This window comes from Calliphora vicina, chromosome 1 (genome assembly GCF_958450345.1).
Source record: "Calliphora vicina chromosome 1, idCalVici1.1, whole genome shotgun sequence".
NCBI lineage: Eukaryota > Metazoa > Arthropoda > Insecta > Diptera > Calliphoridae > Calliphora > Calliphora vicina.
The window spans coordinates 135,118,733-135,138,820 of NC_088780.1; the positions used below are offsets into that span (position 1 = coordinate 135,118,733).

The 20,088-nt window shown below is 30.1% G+C and overlaps 1 protein-coding gene across 1 annotated transcript in view; it reads left to right on the plus strand.

The window, feature by feature from the left end:
- The first annotated feature begins 1,348 nt into the window (after positions 1 to 1,348).
- Positions 1,349 to 20,088, plus strand: part of RYa-R (RYamide receptor) — a 297,762-nt gene continuing 279,022 nt past the window's right edge. Inside the window, exons 1-3 of the mRNA XM_065508487.1 lie at positions 1,349 to 1,436; positions 2,301 to 3,803; positions 12,127 to 12,240. Of these exons, the coding sequence (XP_065364559.1) occupies positions 2,713 to 3,803; positions 12,127 to 12,240 (1,205 nt within the window). The 5' untranslated portion in view covers positions 1,349 to 1,436; positions 2,301 to 2,712. The remainder of the gene's footprint in view (positions 1,437 to 2,300; positions 3,804 to 12,126; positions 12,241 to 20,088) is intronic.

Below are 20,088 nucleotides of genomic sequence, written 5' to 3' on the forward strand. Positions count from 1 at the left end.
GAATATAGTGCTGGTTCACGCTCGTCAAGTTTAATGTCGTCAGTCTTGAGTTTGTAGATGAGAGTAAATTGGACAAATTTTCCTCTTATTCGTCTTCTCTCTTCATGAACTAAAGACTTGCACAAGTAAACTATTACTATTTGAAGTACGACATCGGCTGCCTTAATAATACCCCAACCAATTATGCCAAAGGACATGATAAATACTCCTATATAATGCGGATGGTATGTAGCAGTCATTACAAAGTATTTTAATTAGTTATGATATGTCATTAGCATGTTTATGTAGATTTGGGACCATTATTCTATTATTTGCTTTTCAATATTGTTTAACATTGCTTACTTTTTTATTATTTGAAAATAATTATGATGATAATGTCACTAAAATCCAACTTAAAAGTCCATCATTTAATAATGACAGCACTTCTCCCAAGCACCTCTGGAATAAATTATCCTCTAACAAAACCAGCTCTTTTAATTACCCTTTACCATAAAGTTCTTTTTGTTTTTTATTCGCTTTAATCACTTTTAATCTTAAAAAAAAAGCATTAAAAAGATTTTATTCATTTTAACACTTAATTACTCGGCGGTGATAAAACTTTACTAAAGAAACATTACAAGTACAAAAGCAGTTCTAATGCTTTAAAGTTAATATTTGTTTAAACGAATTAATTTTAAGGCAACAAAAAATTAAATAATTTTTTTTTAATTACCTTTTTTTTATTTTAATTCATGGTAAAGTAAGTTGGTTGAGCATGAACCAATTCCACGAAAAAATAAAATGTGGAAAATCACAAGTAACTTAAATGAACAAGTGAGTGAATGAATGACACACACCTAAAATGTTTGTCGTTTTTTCAAAGCCTAATAGTATGCTTTACTTTTGGGGTAGTTTTTAAAGATTTATTTCGTTTGTTTTTCATTGAAACTCATGAAAAAGAAAAACATACGTTAAAGCTTTTAGATGAATTTGTTATATTATGCAAAGACAGGGGCGTGTAATTAGTATTTTTTTATGTACTATGGTAATGATAAAGATGTTTAGTGTTGGGCAATTTCGAAAATATCAAAGAAATTATGATATATATCGTTAGCCACCGCTTATTATATAAAGCAGCAGTGTTTTCGGTCACAGTGTTTTTTTTTTTCTCCTCCAATATTCAAGTTAAAATATGAACAAGAAACACTTGAAAGTTCATTATACAAATTAATTAAAAACTTCACAAAAAACTGAAGTAATTCAGGCAAACAATAAACTTTTATATGCTCTATAAAAAATACGTTATATGACCTAATTTATTTAAATTATTATTGATGTTTTTCTTATTGTTCGTCTACTTTCAGCACAACTGAAGTTAGTGGAAAAAAATCTTCAAAATCTCGTGACAACAGCAGACATATAATACAAATTCCTGGAATTACAACATACACATACGCGTAATTAAAAAAAATTGACTTAGTCTTTAACAAAAATACGAAGCGATATAAAATACTAAGAGATGGAAAAAATTAAAATTCAATTATAAAACTGAAAGAGGATTAAGCATCGACCACTTCAACATTGATTTCAAACACTACACAGATCTCCCCAATCACCTGCTTCTTGTTTGGCAAACAAACCACGAAAAGTTTAACATTGTTTGCAACAAGAGAAGGCATATTGAATTGACGAGCAGGGATCGAAAATTAAAATACAATTTTCGTTGATATAAAAAAATTAAATACTTCAAACAATTTCTATTTACGCTCCCTTCATATGAATAGTATTTGTTTTTTTTTTTCAAAGCAAACACTTCAAACGTCATGGTGTTTTTTATCTACCATGTATACTACACCAATTACCTTTAAAATTTATAATTTTATTCATATTGTAGCAATAGTAAAGTCAGTTAAATTTTATAAAATGTGCATTTTTTGCATTTCAACTTTTTGTAAATTAGCTAATCTGTGTTTTTCGGGAAATTAACCTGCCTCATATTTCATAACCAAATCGACTTTTTGTACGAATAAACAGAATTGAAAATTCAGTATAAATTTTAATTGCAAATTAAATATTTCTTAAAGTTGAGATTCTCTACAGTTTTTACACAAATTTTGTACCAATTAATCCTTAAGTAGTGGACAATTGGAAATCCGTTTATAATCCTTTGGAAACTTCATGAATTATCCTTTAAAAAAATTACCTAATTTCTCAGCCCATATTTCATGACAATTACAATCGACTTCTTTTAAATTTTCAAGCATTTAATAAATTATTATTGTAAATGGTGTAGTATAAATTAATGTTTTCTGTTGCAATAGATTTGATGAACATTCCCAATAAAACAAATTGAAAACTCTCACAAAAAAGTAGTTAAATAAACATAATAGTGACCAATTTAATGTAAAACAAGTGCTCTGCGTGAAGTATATACGTATGTATGTCCATATGAAAATTCAAAAGTAGATTCGTAATTAAAAAGAATTTAACATGAATTTAATTTGAAAAACTACAATGAAAATAACTACAACTACAGCATTATCTATAGCAACCGTTTGAAATACAAGAGCAACGCAACTAAGTGCTCTTGAGTTAATTATTAACGGTCTCGAACACGACCAGAGCGAAAAGGAAACACGCCAATACAATTGTACAACATTGCAAGAGGTCCAACAGAAGGTGTAATTGTGGGTGTTTTAAAGTACAGCTGTGTGCTGCCGTACGAATATTAATATGGAGTATTTCTTGCGTGAATATGCGGCACGCAGCATATTGCCTCATTTGAATACGGTGGCCAAGAGTACAAACAAAATGCATGGCAACTCCAACAACAATATCTACTACAATGAAGAAGCCATAAACACTACTGCAGCAACATTAATTGAGAGTCTTAGCAACAAATATAATAACAGTTTCATCATAAACCCCGGAGATACTGGCGAGGGTGGGGGTGGAGTTGTGGCTGTGGGTAGCAGTAGTTCTGGTGGCAGCATTAGTGATAATTTATATTTTATACAACCTCAACAGCAATTGCTCGTGGATGTTTTTAGCAGCGGCAGCGGCAGCAGCAGCGACAACAGCATCATCGATAGCCAACACAGTGTGGGTGTTGCCAATCAATATGAGGATTATAGCGAATATTTGAACAACGATACTTCCTCGCCAGCTTCACAACTAATATCGAGCACCTCACCTTCATCATCATCGCCTGCCCTACATTTGTTGGCCTCTCTGGCCAGTGTTACCACCACCACAATATCATCAGTAACCCACCAAATACAACAGCAGACGGAAGAAACGTTTCACGACTACATCAAGAAATCCTTGATGAACAATGAAACGATATATTCGGCATTTTCCTGCGATGGTGAATCACAAACATTAAGTGCTTTAAATTCCTCCCTAGCGAATGGTGATGATGGCAGTGGTGGTGGTGGTGGTGTTGGAGATGAAGATGAGGCTTTATCAAGTGTTTACTTTAAGACCGCCGTCTACTTGTTGTACATTCCAATTTTTGTGTTTGCTCTTTTGGGCAACGGCACTGTCTGCTACATCGTCCAGTCAACGCCACGCATGCGCACAGTTACAAATTATTTTATTGCCAATTTAGCTGTGGGTGATATATTGATGTCTTTATTTTGTGTTCCCTCATCGTTTATATCCATATTCATTTTGGGCTATTGGCCATTTGGCATTGCGCTGTGTCATCTAGTCAACTATTCACAAGCTGTGTCGGTACTGGTGAGCGCCTATACGTTGGTGGCCATATCAATAGATCGTTACATTGCGATAATGTGGCCACTGCGACCGCGCATAACAAAAAGGTAAGTGAATGGTTTTTGCTTGTTTAAATGTGTTTCTATATACTCCATTTAAAAAGATGTAATAAAATAAATCCAAGTGGTTTTTCAGTCAATAATATTTTTATTTCAGAAAACAATGTGTATTACATTGGTTGTTGTTATATAGGCTGTAGTGGCGACTTGATATTCAAGTTCCGAATACTTACCACAGTGTTAATATAATAGTTCAGTTCTAGTTCAGTTCTAGTTCAGTTCTAGTTCAGTTCTAGTTCAGTTCTAGTTCAGTTCTAGTTCAGTTCTAGTTCAGTTCTAGTTCAGTTCTAGTTCAGTTCTAGTTCAGTTCTAGTTCAGTTCTAGTTCAGTTCTAGTTCTAGTTCAGTTCTAGTTCAGTTCTAGTTCAGTTCTAGTTCAGTTCTAGTTCAGTTCTAGTTCAGTTCTAGTTCAGTTCTAGTTCAGTTCTAGTTCAGTTCTAGTTCAGTTCTAGTTCAGTTCTAGTTCAGTTCTAGTTCAGTTCTAGTTCAGTTCTAGTTCAGTTCTAGTTCAGTTCTAGTTCAGTTCTAGTTCAGTTCTAGTTCAGTTCTAGTTCAGTTCTAGTTCAGTTCTAGTTCAGTTCTAGTTCAGTTCTAGTTCAGTTCTAGTTCAGTTCTAGTTCAGTTCTAGTTCAGTTCTAGTTCAGTTCTAGTTCAGTTCTAGTTCAGTTCTAGTTCAGTTCTAGTTCAGTTCTAGTTCAGTTCTAGTTCAGTTCTAGTTCAGTTCTAGTTCAGTTCTAGTTCAGTTCTAGTTCAGTTCTAGTTCAGTTCTAGTTCAGTTCTAGTTCAGTTCTAGTTCAGTTCTAGTTCAGTTCTAGTTCAGTTCTAGTTCAGTTCTAGTTCAGTTCTAGTTCAGTTCTAGTTCAGTTCTAGTTCAGTTCTAGTTCAGTTCTAGTTCAGTTCTAGTTCAGTTCTAGTTCAGTTCTAGTTCAGTTCTAGTTCAGTTCTAGTTCAGTTCTAGTTCAGTTCTAGTTCAGTTCTAGTTCAGTTCTAGTTCAGTTCTAGTTCAGTTCTAGTTCAGTTCTAGTTCAGTTCTAGTTCAGTTCTAGTTCAGTTCTAGTTCAGTTCTAGTTCAGTTCTAGTTCAGTTCTAATTGCTTGCGATTTTATTGTTATTAAACTCCTACTGTAACTTGGTTTTAGTAAAAATAAATGACCATGAATTTTCTATTTACCTTGTTTATTATAAAGTAAATTTACCATTAAATTTATATTTACATTTTTGTAATTTCCATTTTATTTTAATTGAACCTTCAACCATGACGACTCTAAGGACCGCAGCATTATTATTCACACATTTAAATAAAATATTTAAAAGTATATATTTTGTTTCTGCACAGTTTTTCTCACAAAGCTTTACAAAGTTCAGTTTCAAAGACAACTTTAATTTGTTGATTTTAAGTTGTGACGTTGCTTTTCCCAAAGTATTGTATTTATTTGAGTTTCTATCAATTATCATCCCCTTTAAATTAAACAGTGGTGTTCTATTGTTATATTGAAAGGAGCAAGAATACAGTCGTATGCGTAAAGAAAAATTGTCAATGCTTCCTTCCATGTAGTCAAGTTGTTAAGAAAAGATCAAAAAACTTTTTTATTATACACTTAAATAAAATGAAATGATATAATTCACACTAACACACAGAATCGGCCAACAAAGTCACTGAATCATGACACTTTAGGAAGTATGAGAATCACTGTTACAAGTTTAATTAAATCAAACAACTAAAGTGTGATAAAAGAAGTGTGAAATCTGTTTGATTTGGTCATGTACGAACTTGTTGGTGCGCTACGATAAGATAGGACAGGCTGCATGTCAAATTGTCGGATTGCTGCTGAAATATATATATATAGTTCAGATTTAGTTTAGTTCTAAATCACTGAATATTCATAATATTCTTCAAGAGTACATTTTACACTTCTACTAAAATGTAAAATTTACCAAATAGCTTATGTGTATCTATCAATAGTTTACCCAATTTATCTTATATTCACCTAGATTTCCAATGATTATTGCTATGGTACATCAAATTAGAACCAGTTATTTGCTTACATCTGATTCCTGTTAAAATTCGTATGTTCTAGGAATTGTATTCCATTTTGATGAAGTGCAGAATAAGCTATAATTGTCAAGTTTCTATTCAATTCAACAAAAGTTTAGGGATTTGATACTCAAGGATAGAAAAAAAGATTGAAATAAAACTACAATAGAATAAAGTGTAAATAAAAATAATTTAAATTGTGTTTAGTTAAAGTATTAAATCACATAAAATGTAAAATAAAGAACCAAATAACAGCAAATGTTAACTTGCTGCATATATATAGAAGTTGCAGACACACAATTATTCTAAAAACTCTCAAAAGTAATCATGATTTTATATTTCTATGCGGAAGTTCAATAATGATGGTTTCCAAAAAAAGATTTTGTTTAAATGATGCTTAAATGAATTTCCCAAGATTTTCCTTGATTCAGCAGAGTTTTTTACAGTTTCAAACACCATACTTCACACTGAATAAATAAAGAACCCCACACATTGTCAAATGCTCAAACAATGGCCTTGTCACCATTCATACTTATGTATGTGGCAGGAGTATTTTGTTGAAATTGTGTAATTAGTGTTATGTTGATTTCTCACATTCATCTTGTTTTTTATTTTTGTGTTTAACGTTATTTGTTGTATTTGACCAACATTTGTAAAAAGCAAATATTGACAGTGTGATGAAATAATCAAGACACATTTCGTGACACCAAACAATAGGACGGTTCACCCACAAACACGCGCTCTATTTATTAGTTAATGTCGATATCAGCCGGTGAGTGAATTGAAAATAAAAACTAAAGTGTATGGTAAATATTTACTAAATAATTTCTGTTGTCATTGTTCTACTGTCGGCCTTTTCCCCCAATAAATCGTATTGTCTTTTAGTAAATAAATATATGCTGGCGTTAAAGTAGGTTTTAGCCTTCAATTTGTGGGTTTTATTCACTTGTTAACCAACCATAAAATTTTCATTTATTTTATCCGAATGTGAATGCCTAAGTGTATATTTGTAAATATGTATTTGAGTGTTTATTTTTGTATAAATATGAGTGTATGAGTGAGTGGTAAAATTACAAAACAATGCTTTACTTTATCCATTATCCATCATATTGACTTACTTAGAATTTTTTATATTTAATTTCACGCCTTATGAACTAGAACTGAACTAGAATTGAACTAGAACTGAACTAGAACTGAACTAGAACTGAACTAGAACTAAACTAAACTAAACTAAACTAGAAATGAACTGAACTGAACTAGAACTAGAACTGGAACTGAACTAGAACTGAACTAGAACTGATCTAGAACTGAACTAGAACTAGAACTAGAACTAGAACTGAACTAGAACTGAACTAGAACTGAACTAGAACTGAACTAGAACTGAACTAGAACTGAACTAGAACTGAACTAGAACTGAACTAGAACTGAACTAGAACTGAACTAGAACTGAACTAGAACTGAACTAGAACTGAACTAGAACTGAACTAGAACTGAACTAGAACTGAACTAGAACTGAACTAGAACTGAACTAGAACTGAACTAGAACTGAACTAGAACTGAACTAGAACTGAACTAGAACTGAACTAGAACTGAACTAGAACTGAACTAGAACTGAACTAGAACTGAACTAGAACTGAACTAGAACTGAACTAGAACTGAACTAGAACTGAACTAGAACTGAACTAGAACTGAACTAGAACTGAACTAAAACTGAACTAGAACTGAACTAGAACTGAACTAGAACTGAACTAGAACTGAACTAGAACTTAATAATATTAAAACTACTATTAGAAAACTTAACTCCCAATTTAGAATTATGTTTTAGTTTTATTACCTACTTTAAACTAGTTTTATACAACATTTTACATATCTTTATATTGTTTATTAAACTTTAAAGGCCGTATTCATAAACAAATTTTAAATTTAAACAACGTTTTAAAATCAAATTTTGTATGGAAACTTAGCTTTAAAACATTGTGTAAATTTAAAATTTTTTATGAATACGGTTGTAAATATTTAATATGCAATTTTATTTTAATATTCATATGTTTGTTGTTCTTCACCAAGAAATGTTTTTATAACAAATATTTGAAATTTTTTTTTTAAAAAGAAAGAAATTTAAATTAAACTTTAATTAGATTTATAAAAAATTTTGCATTTTAACTAGAAGTTAAGTAGAAAAAAGCAATTTCAACTACATAAGAAGTCATGACCTTGTTATACCATTAGGGTATTCAATTAATCGGGTTTCTGGTTTAATCGGTTAATCGAGCAAATAATTAATCGAGGTTTAGATTTATTCGGTTAATAATCGGTTAATTTAAAATTATTCGATTAACCGAATAATTTCTATTTTCATTTTAAATTGAAAATACAACAACGAATTTTGTGTACAAAAAAATAAAAAACAGCAAATAATGTATTTGAGATCATTTTTGTACACATATCGCCTATTTGCTGCAACAACATCATTACTCAAAATCCGTGTTTTGTGAACTGAGTAATACCAAATATGCACTGTTCTATAATCTTTCATTTAGTTTTATCAGTTTTCAAAAAAGTCAATTATGTTCTGTGTGAGAGTGTATATTTGATAAGTAAAAATTTAGGTTAAATACTGATTAGAAAGATATTAACATCTACTATTTATATTTCTGAAATCGCATGATTTGTTGAAAATTTATTTAAGAAATAGTAAAATGTCATAAAACATTCAAAGACGTTTTTCTCGAAACGACTTTTTTTTTAATTATGAAGTTGTTGCAGCAAATGATTGATGAGTGAGTTTTTTAGGGTTTTAGTGAGATCTTCTGAAATAAACTTTTATAAAAAGAATATAATTTAAACGATTTTTTCGTTTAGATTTAATAAAACTTTTCTTGGAAAAAAACTCTCTCGCTGATTGTATATGTTTCAGAAATCAAAAGCATGATAAAGAATATTCCTTTTGGATTGTTTTAGATTTTGATTAATTTAATAGTTTCGTTTAGTTATGATAAAAGACTCATTTCAAAAAATGTAAATACAAACAAAGTTTCAAAGACATGTAAATTAAATATGTCTGTTGTTATACATACATACTCACTAATCATGTTTATTGGATGTTCAAAAAATATCTAATTTTAATATGAAATTTGTATTTGAATTGAAAGACAAAAATAAATACAAAAAAAGGGAATTTCGGTTAATCGGTTAATCGACACAAATTAATCGGTTTATTTGTTATTTGAAAATCGGCAATTTTAAATTATTCGAACAGTTAACCGTCCAAAATTAATCGGTTAACCGATTAACGGTTAATCGATTGAATACCCTATATACCATACAGCACTATAATGGGGAGGGTATAATGCGTCGACTTTCTTTCTGGCTGGCTGGCTGGCTCGCTGGCTGGCTGTCCATGTAAACTTTGTGCGCAAAGTACAGGTCGCAATTTTGAAGTTATTTCGATCAAATTTGGAGCATATAATTTTTTCGGCTCAAGGACCAAGCCTATTGAAACTGGCTGAAATCCGTGCATTATTTCACCTAGCCCCCATACAAATGTCCTTCCGAAATTGGACATTATAGGTCATAAATGTTTAATTTATATATGTGTCTCCACAGATTTCGCTTAAAATAATTTTTATATATACAAAATTCATGTCACTAAATTTTGATACGATCAGTCCATAATTATACCCGCTTCCGAAAATCACTTTAAAGTGCATAAATCTCTTAAAAATGTTGATATACACACACAATTTAACATAATTACTTTCATATATACATAAATCACACGACCTAATTTCATGGTGATCGGTCCATAATTGATCATAGCTCCCATATAAACCTTACTTCCGAAAATCACTCAAAAATATAAATTATTGATATTTAAAAGAAAACTTTTTTGCTCATTAACTTAGTATAGGGTATTATGTGGTCGGGCTTGACCGACCATATTTTCTTACTTGTTTTTGTTTACAGAAATAAAATTATTTTGTATGATTGTTAGCACAAAACTACAGAACGCAAATATTTCACAGTAATATAAAATTGAAGTTTTGTTTAATAATATTGTTATGCATTGTTTTTGAAGAAAAAATATCTTGTTACGTATCATCTGGGTTTTCGCGAAAAAAAATGTTTACTAAAAATTAGCATGTAAAAAATTATATCACAATTGTAGTCAATTGGTTTTTTGAAAGGAATTAATGTTCATGGGAGTAATATATGTACCAGGGCACACTTAGAAAGGTGACAGCCATGAAACAGCTGATTATTTTTATACCCTACACCACCATAGTGGGGAGGGTATTATGCGTTTGTGCAGATGTTTGTAACGCCCAAAAATATTAGTCTAACACCCACCTTAAAGTATACCGATCGACTAAGAATCACTTTCTGAGTCGATTAAGCGATGTCCGTCCGTCCGTCTGGTCGGCTGGCTGGCTGGCTGGCTGTCCATGTAAACTTTGTGCGCAGAGTACAGGTCGCAATTTTGAAGATATTTCGATCAAATTTGGTACATATTATTTTTTCGGCTCAAGGACCAAGCCTATTGAAACTGGCTGAAATCGGTCCACTATTTCACCTAGCCCCCATACAAATGTCCTCCAGAAATTGGACTTTATCGGTCATAAATGTTTAATTTATATATGTATCTCCACAAATTCCGCTCCAAATAAGTTTTATATACACAAAATTCATGTCACCAAATTTTGTTATGATCGGTCCATAATTAGTCATAGCTCGCATATAGACCCGCTTCCGAAAATCACTTTAACGTGCATAAATCACTTAAAAATGTTGGTAAACACACAAAATTCAACATAGTTAACTTTAATATAGACATAAATCACACGACCTAATTTCATGATGAGCGGTTCATAATTGGTCATAGCCCCCATATAACCCCACTTCCGAAAATCACTCAAAAATATAAATTATTGGAATTTTAAAAGAAAATTTTTTTTTGCTCTTTTACTTAGTGTAGGGTATTATATGGTCGGGCTTGACCGACCATACTTTCTTACTTGTTTTTATTCAGTTTGAATTGTCAAATCACTTGTGATTGTTGTGGCGAAAAATACAACAAACCCAAAAGCAGGCAACTTTGACAGTTCACCTACTTTTTAACAAAAATAAAGTACCTGTTGTTTTTGTATTGTTGTAGTGATGCAGTCACCTTTTTAAGTGTGCCCTGATATGTACAGTTAATATACAAATTGTATTTTTTTTCCTATACAACAAAACGTAGTCTTGAAAATTGGAAAAAATTTCACAAAAGTGTTCAATGTAATTTATTTATACAAATTGGAAGGACATATCTTTATATTTCCAAAAAATATTTATCAAAATTTCCCAAAAAAATGTAAAAAAATTAATGTTGAAAAATTCCTATTAAAAATATTTTTTACACCATTATAGTGGGGAGGGTATTATGCGTTTGTGCAGATGTTTGTAATACCCAAAAATATTAGTCTAACACCCAACTTAAAATATATCAATCGGCTCAGAATCAGTTTATGTAAACCTTGTGTGCAAAGTACAGGTCACAATTTTGAAGATATTTCGATAAAATTTGGCGCATGCATTTTTTTCGGCCCAATAACGAAGCTTGGCTGAAATTCATCCATTATTTCACATACAAATGTACTCCCGGTAGAAGACTTTATCAGTCATAAATTAATTTAATAAAATTACGGGTTTACTAGTTAGTTCTTGGTGTAGAAACTCCTCTCAAAGATGTTTAAAAACAGGAGTAGACCAAACTACTAACTAGTATTAAGCCAACACCTAATAGAAGGCACTAATGGTATATTGGCACCAAAAGTTTTTCTTTATTCGCTATTGTTGACCTGTGTAGTTTTAACAAATGTGTGATCAAAAGCGTTATTTCCTCAAAATTCGCCAATTTAAAATCGATCCCACCGCATAATAGCTATAATATTTAATTCGTTTTTAATCCTCATTAAGCGTTTATTAGAAACGAATTTTGCCAGATGAATTTTAGACCTTGAGACCATCAAACAAATCAAAATAGTACAAGGTAATGGCCGTATTATTATTATCATTATTAAATGGGTTATTTCTATACTAATGCTAAACCTGAAATATGTTCATTATGTATGTATGTACTTTGGTTGGGATTGGGGCTGACTGTACTTTTTTAATTATTATTTTTTTTATTTGCAGCAAAAGAAAAAATGTCGTAATTTATTAAAACAAACTTTAATGCCAGGCTTAACAAATGTTACATAAATAATTTCTCTCCTTTTCATTTGTGTTATTTTAGGTATGCAAAATTCATTATAGCAGGCATTTGGATTATAGCCTTGGCGACGGCATTTCCCATACCCATAGTTTCCAAGCTGGTGCAACCTGGTGACTGGCATATATACTGCGAAAGGTGAGTTTGCATTGACATTTTCATATTAAATTGAAATTGGCTCCTTTATAATATAAACAAATTGAAATAAAAACGGCTAAGAGAATTTTGTTGGGTATTTTTTGTTCATTAATCAAAATAATATTAATTTATTTCACAATGTGTTTTAGTGAAAGAAAAATTATGGTTATTCTCCTGTTTTCCTAATGTCTTATTAAAAATTTCTTAGATTTTGTTCTGAGAAATGCACCACATACGTATTTTTTAGTTGCAAGTTGTTGTTGGTGGTATTTGGAAACTGTTGGAAATTTTGTCAACAGATTCCTCAGCAGAAACTCTTCCAAGTACTCCGAGTTGATTGTGGTGAAAATATAAAGGATTTATTGAAATTTACGGTTTTGATGGAAATACATATCAAAATTTCAAAAAACACGATGGTGATGTGAGAAATTGCTAGTCTCCATTCATGTGTTTGTAGTTCTTCGGTTTTTTTGTTTTATAAACATTTTAGAAATTATAATTTCTGAAATAAGACCTGTATGAGCTTGTGCAAGTAATCGTTTAAATGCACGTTCCTGCTACTACACTTAAGGAGACCATTTGAAATACATACAAAATTGTGTGAATTCCTGGTTATTAAGTTATTGCTTCCACATAAAACTACTTAATAATTTGTTTGTAATGATTTCTAAAGAAATTTTAATATACTGTATTTTCTACAGCATTGAACCTCTCAAACAGCCTACACTTTTTAAGCTCATATTTTGTAGGTTTCAGCAAAACATCTTCATGTTTGCTTGCCTTTCATTATTTGCAACATGCTAAAGGTTGGTTGTCGTTGGCAATGTTGCTGTCGACTTCTTATAGCAAAACTTTCTGTAGAAATGTTTTTCATACATATGATGTATAACATTTTGATTCATTTAGTTTTGATATCCTACAACATTGTGCTGATGTTTGTAACGCACAAAAGTATTCGCCTAACATCCACCTTAAAGTATACCCATAAACTCAAAATCATTTTCCGAGTCGGTTTTTTGCACAAGAATGAATCCCCTACACAGAGAATACAGATTCGTAATAGCAACCGAATTTGTTGCCGGTTATAGCGACAGAAAATCAATGGATAAAGAAGAATTTCGGTTAATGCAACCAAACTTTTATTACCACTTCTAAAATTTAGTAGAATCATTCGATTGGCAACAAATTCGGTTGCTACTACGAATCTGTTTTCTCTGTGTAGTTCCCATACAAATGTCTTCTGGAAATAGGATTTTTTTGTCATAAATTCCTCCACGAATAAGTTTTATATAAAACTAAATCACGATTATAGCTCCCATACAACACCCACTTCCGAAAGTCACAAATAAAAATAAAACAAAATTATGTTTCATATAGAAAGAAATCACGCGACCTAATATCCACACGAGCGGTCCATAATTGACCATAGCTCCCATATAAGGCCGAATTCCGAAAATCACTAACGAAAAAAAATTAATAAAATTTAATAAGAAAAACTGTTTGCTCATTTACTCAGTGTAGGGTATTATATAGTCGGGCATGATCGACTATGAATTCTTACTTATTTTTTGCATCGCATACTCTTTGAGCGTATGAGTGATGTTACGAGTTCTTATATCACTCATACTTATGTGTAGGAAGTACTTTGCCATAATCAGGGAAAGCGGAAATATGCTAAAAACTAAAGTGTTTTTTTTTGCATAAAATATCTACTAAAAACCAACAAAAAATGCTTCTCAAATTATGCTCTAAAAAACAAGGTCTCTCAGCTGCAATACCTTTGGTACCAAATTTCCCTGCTGCTCGCTAACGTTTTGAAATTGTTGCTTGAGTACCTCCCAATGATTTTACAAGTTTTTGTTGAGTGTTACAACCAATCTTCAAGGAGCAGTAGCTCTATTTCTTGATCTTCAAACTTTTTTTGGCTGGCCTGGGTATCTTCCGTATCAAAATCAGCAGTTCTGAATGGCACAAAACATCTCGCGCACATTGACACCAATGCAACACATTCACCATAAGCTATGGCGTGCTTCAAATTAAAGAAATAAAGCAAAATTTCCCGCTTATGACGATTCGATGGTACAAAATTTACAAACATTTTCGAAGCAAACACAAAAAAAACCTTGTTTGTTTAAACTATAATGTTCAATAACTAAGTGAGAATAAAAAACCGTGCTCAAAAAATGCAAATTTAGAAAACATTGTCAATCATAAAAATATGCGTTTGAATATGTGAAGATATGCATAAATATGCCCTTAAAAGAAAAACATGCAAAGAATTTTTCTGAAATTGAGAAATTCCACAATTACGGTTTCTCTGGTCATAAGTAGCTTTTGTATTATTCGGTGAATGCATTTGTTTTGTTGTATTTCATATTACATATAAACAAACTAAAGTTTGTTGAAAAGACGACATCTGTCTGGCTTTAAACAAAACATGAATGTAAATTTATAATAAAAATTAATGGAATAGAGGTAATACTTAGTTCATATTACTTCTGTTCGTATAACATAAACTATAATGAGCAAATTCTATTTTTGTTTTTAACAAAAATTTCAAAAGAAGTAATTACCTATTTATTTACATCAAATTAATGATGGGGGCATGTAAAAATAATTGTATAATTAAATTGTGCTGAAATAAAAACTTTTAACTCGGCTATTATTTATGTAAACATGAACTTCTTTGAGAAGTTAAATTACCAATATTAAAATATTTAAAGATTTTACTCAAAATAAGTGTTATATGTACATTAGAGTGACAATCAGTTGTATGGAAAAAAATTTTGTGACACTAGGCCTAAATGTTAAGTGCTGAAAATTTGAGCCAAATCGGACAACGATTTCTGGACGCGCATCGATGTCAAAGTTCAGATATATGCAAAATTTTACTGTTAATATGGAATAAATAGGTGAAACTCGTTAACTTTCTGCACTGTTTTCTAGAAATGTGTAGATTTATTTATATTAATGAATATTACATTAAAAAAATTTTTTTGGAAATTAACCCTGTATCTCCTTTGGTTCAAAATGACCCAAAAACTGTATTATCGCCAAAATTAGAGAAAAATGCAAATTTTTCAGTTTTTTTAAAAAAATTTGCTACTAAATAAATACTTTTGCAATTGAATGCAAAAGAATCGAAATATGTACGTAATTATCGTTGTAATGAGATATAAATGACAAAATTTGATTAAAAAATTTTAAAGTTATTACAAATTCGCCAGACCATTAACGTGTTTCAGGCCACTTGAACAAAAAATTTAGGAAAAAAATTAAGATATTTCGAGGAAAATTAAAATAAAAGCTCATTTTTACTTAAAATATGTCCATATTTACTTGTATATGAGTTTTTGTCTTCGTACGGTACCGTTAACCTATTCGGAGGGATGGCCAAAGAAATAATTTTTTTTAACGGCTGTTTCAAAACTCCATTTTCAAATTTTGTTAAACAAATTTCAGATTTTTTCGATCATCACATTGGAGTTTATTGAGATCAAAATAGGGAATAAAAAAGTGAAAAAATTATGTCAATAACTCTTACAGTTTTTCCCTACCTGCGATTTAAATTTTGCGTTTTTCAAGAAAAACTAATTTTTTGTCCATATTTAGGCGAATGAGTCCAATTTCCATACTGTTATAAATTTTAAGTAAAACCTATTCATAATATTATAGTCCTTGCAATTTTAAATATGTTCTGAAAGTTTTACTAAAATCGGAAAACGATAACCTTTGAATCGTGAAGGTCAAAGGTCAAATTTTTCAATATTTGGAATTTCTAATGAAAATATAGCGAAATGTTATATATTTTTGTTCCGATTTTCATGAAACTTGAGGAAAATATAACATAAAGTCCAGAATTTAAAATAACAGCACAAAAATGGAAATTAACCCTTAGCAGCACTTGGGGTCCAAATTACCCTCAACTTTTAAAATCACGAAAAACACAACAATTTTGACCTCAAGTACTCTTAAAGGTTAAAATCCATTTTTGTACTGTTGTTGTAAATGCTAGACACCATTATATATTTTCCTCAAGTTTCATGAAAATCGGCCCAAAAATATATAACATTTCGCTATATTTTCATTAGAAATTCCAAATATTGAAAAATTTGACTTTTGACCTTCACGATTCAAAGGTTATCGTTTTCCGATTTTAGTAAAACTTTCAGAACATATTTAGAATTACAAGGACTATAATATTATGAATTGGTTTTACTTAAAATTTATAACAGTAAGGAAATTGGACTCATTCGCCTAAATATGGACAAAAAATTAATTTTTCTTGAAAAACGCAAAATTTAAATCGCAGGTACGGAAAAACTGTAAGAGGTATTGACATAATTTTTTCAGATTTTTATTCCCTATTTTGATCTCAATAAACCCCAATGTGATGATCGAAAAAATCTGAAATTTGTTTAACAAAATTTTTAAAAATTTGAAAATGGAGTTTTGAAACAGCCGTTAAAAAAAAATATTTTTTTTGGCCATCCCTCCAAATAGGTTAACGGTACCCTACGAAGACAAAAACTCATATACAAGTAAATATGGACATATCTTAAGTAAAAATGAGCTTTTATTTTAATTTTTCTCGAAATATCATAATTTTTTTTCCTAAATTTTTTGTTCAAGTGGCCTGAAACACGTTAATGGTCTGGCGAATTTGTAATAACTTTAAAATTTTTTAATCAAATTTTGTCATTTATATCTCATTACAACGATAATTACGTACATATTTCGATTCTTTTGCATTCAATTGCAAAAGTATTTATTTAGTAGCAAAATTTTTTCAAAAACTGAAAAAATTTGCATTTTTCTCTAATTTTAGCGATAATACAGTTTTTGGGTCATTTTGAACCAAAGGAGATACAGGGTTAATTTCCAAAATTTTGTTTTAATGTAATATTCATTAATATAAATAAATCTACACATTTCTAGAAAACAATGCAGAAAGTTATCGAGTTTCACCTATTTATTCCATATTAACAGTAAAATTTTGCATATATCTGAACTTTGACCTCGATGCGCGTCCAGAAATCGTTGTCCGTTTTGGCCCAAATTTTCAGCACTTAACTTTTAGGCCTAGTGTCACAATATTCCACCCGGCACTCTTCAAAATTTTAACAAAAATTTTTTCCATACAACTGATTGTCACTCTAATGTACATTAATAAATAAATGCCTAATAACTTTGTAATTATTATACCAATTTGTCAGATTTCCACACGCAGAGAAAAAACATGGTTGTGCTAAACATAACCTAGGAGCAACATATTATGATTGGATTTATATTTCAAACATAGTATGATCATGTTCTGATCATTCAATGACGTAATATTATGATCACAAGTAATCATGTTATCATTAAATGTTATTTTTGGGAATACAAAATTTAATAGCTTCAATGTTGTTAATATGTTAAATTCCCAATTTAAATATTACACGTTGCTACGATGGAAAAAAGCTTGGAAAACGACCCAGTGTGGGTTATATGTCTTGCTGAGTACATTACAAATTGTGTCTAAAAATTTCAGAAACACCCTCAAATCCGACTTATCGACTTGTAGCGCAGTTAGTTTTTGTCCGATTTTAAATTTTTTAACTGGCTTGGATAGAAAACTGATTACGCTCTAAAATGACGTGCATTTCTGGATAAATTTGTAAGTTATAAGTTTTGGTTTTGCCAAGAATATCTAAAATAAAAACAAAATTTATCAACTTTTTTGGCTTTAGTCGCTTTTCATTGCTTATACCAATATATAAAGGAAATTTAGTTCTTTAAAAAACATGGTTTCAATTATACACATCGGATGAAAATTGTAAAAGTTATTCAACTTTTCATTAACACCTTTTTTAGTATTTTTCCCCCAACGCATATAAAAATAAAATATTTGTAAAATTTTTAATTTTAAAAATTGTTTCAGAAGATCTCCCTAAAATCCTAAAAAAAACTCACATGTTTATTTATTGTTTTGTTGAAATGTTATGTTCTGTTTGTTTTTTATGTTTTTGTTCTTTTTATTAACAAAATGATTATATAAGTACACAAAATTCTTTCTTTTCAATTTAAAATTAAAATGGAAGTTATTCGGTTAATCGAATAATTTAAAATTAACCGATTATTAAGCGAATAAATCAAAACCTCGATTAATTATTTACTCGATTAACCGATTAAATCAGAAACCCGATTAATTGAATACCCTAATAAAAACTGTTTCATGTATGACGTATGAGTGATATATATCAAATATATTATCTAGATTTACTCATACGTACCCTAAAGGCGTAAAACTACAATGTGTATGATCAATATTTTTTGGAACTACATAATTCGATAATAACACTGTCTAACAAATTGAGACTTTTTGATAGGAACAGAATAGCGACCTACAAGTTATTTTTATGATATTGATATTTTAAAAAAGAAAATTCGAAACTCCGCACTGTGGGAGAAATCAACAATTTAGTGGCGCAAAATAAAAAAAAAACTTTCGCATATTTGATTTATTGTTATTTAGTTTCAATCTATAGTTGTTGCTGTACTTAAAAATATTTAACATTTATTAATAACTTCAGTGGTTTGGTATTGACAACTATTTAAATGTAAAAAATATTTCAGAATTTTTTTTTTATGAAGAATTGGTTTCAAAGTTGTTATTAAGCTGGATAGTACAAGGTTTTCTTTAAGTTGTATTTTTACTTTTTTTTATGTAGATGGAATATGAGGCTTGGTAAATCAGAAAAATAAAAATATATTTTCGGCTATTTGTGATAACTAGGGGGCGGATTTATATGCAAATGCATGTTTTTTCTCGAACGTCCAAATACAATGTAGACCAATTATCTATCCGAATCGCACATTTTGCTGCAAAATGGCATCGATTTGTTAGTGCATATTTTTGCATATTTTATTGATAATGCATATTTTGTTATATTTTACTTCAAAATGCATATTTATATGCATATTATGCCAATTTTTAATAAAAATATAATTTTTTGTCATTAATGGGCAATACATTATTTCGACATTTTTTTTGTCGAATTTATTATAGAAATAGCAGTAGATAACATTTACTAACTAACTTCTTTCGACATCGAGAAACTGGCATTAAGTTCTTCATTTCTTTAACAGTAATTGCAAATTATCATTTCAAAACATTTTTCTTCAAAAAAGTTTAGTTTTTTTAAGTATCAAAAATTCATTAAATGTATCGAAAAACATTCATATTTGTTTTAATTGCAAATTCGATTTATAAGAGATTTCGTTATCGAAAGATTCACATACACAGTTACCGCTCCAGACAGTTATTTCTACGAGACTTTCGTAAACTAGTGATTTTGGATAACTTAGAGACACTATAGATTACATAGAGACACTTAAGTGATAATTGTCTTTATGCTAGATTCCATGGGATGTATAAAGTAACCAATTGACTTCTCTCTGCATTACAAATAGCACGTCAAATGACCCAAAATATATAAATTGGAGTCAGCCAAGTGATCAGATATTATTTCCCTCTATAAGGGATACATTTACTAATTGCTTAATTGCTTGGTTATTACGAGATAAAAATTAAGGTTGGATGCTACTTTACAGCACGATCAAAATAGAGAAGCTCTAAAGATTATGGCTTTAAACAAGTATTCATACCAAGATATTACAATTAATATATCGTCCATCGTTTTTTCAGAAGAAAAATTATTTTAAAAATAGTTTTAGAACTTAAATTGTTTAATTCCTGGTATAATTTAAAGAGCTCTAACTGCTGCCAACAGTGTTGTGTATTTTTTTGGACATTTCGAATTCCATACTTAATTATTTTATGTTTCTGCACAAAAATATAAGTGC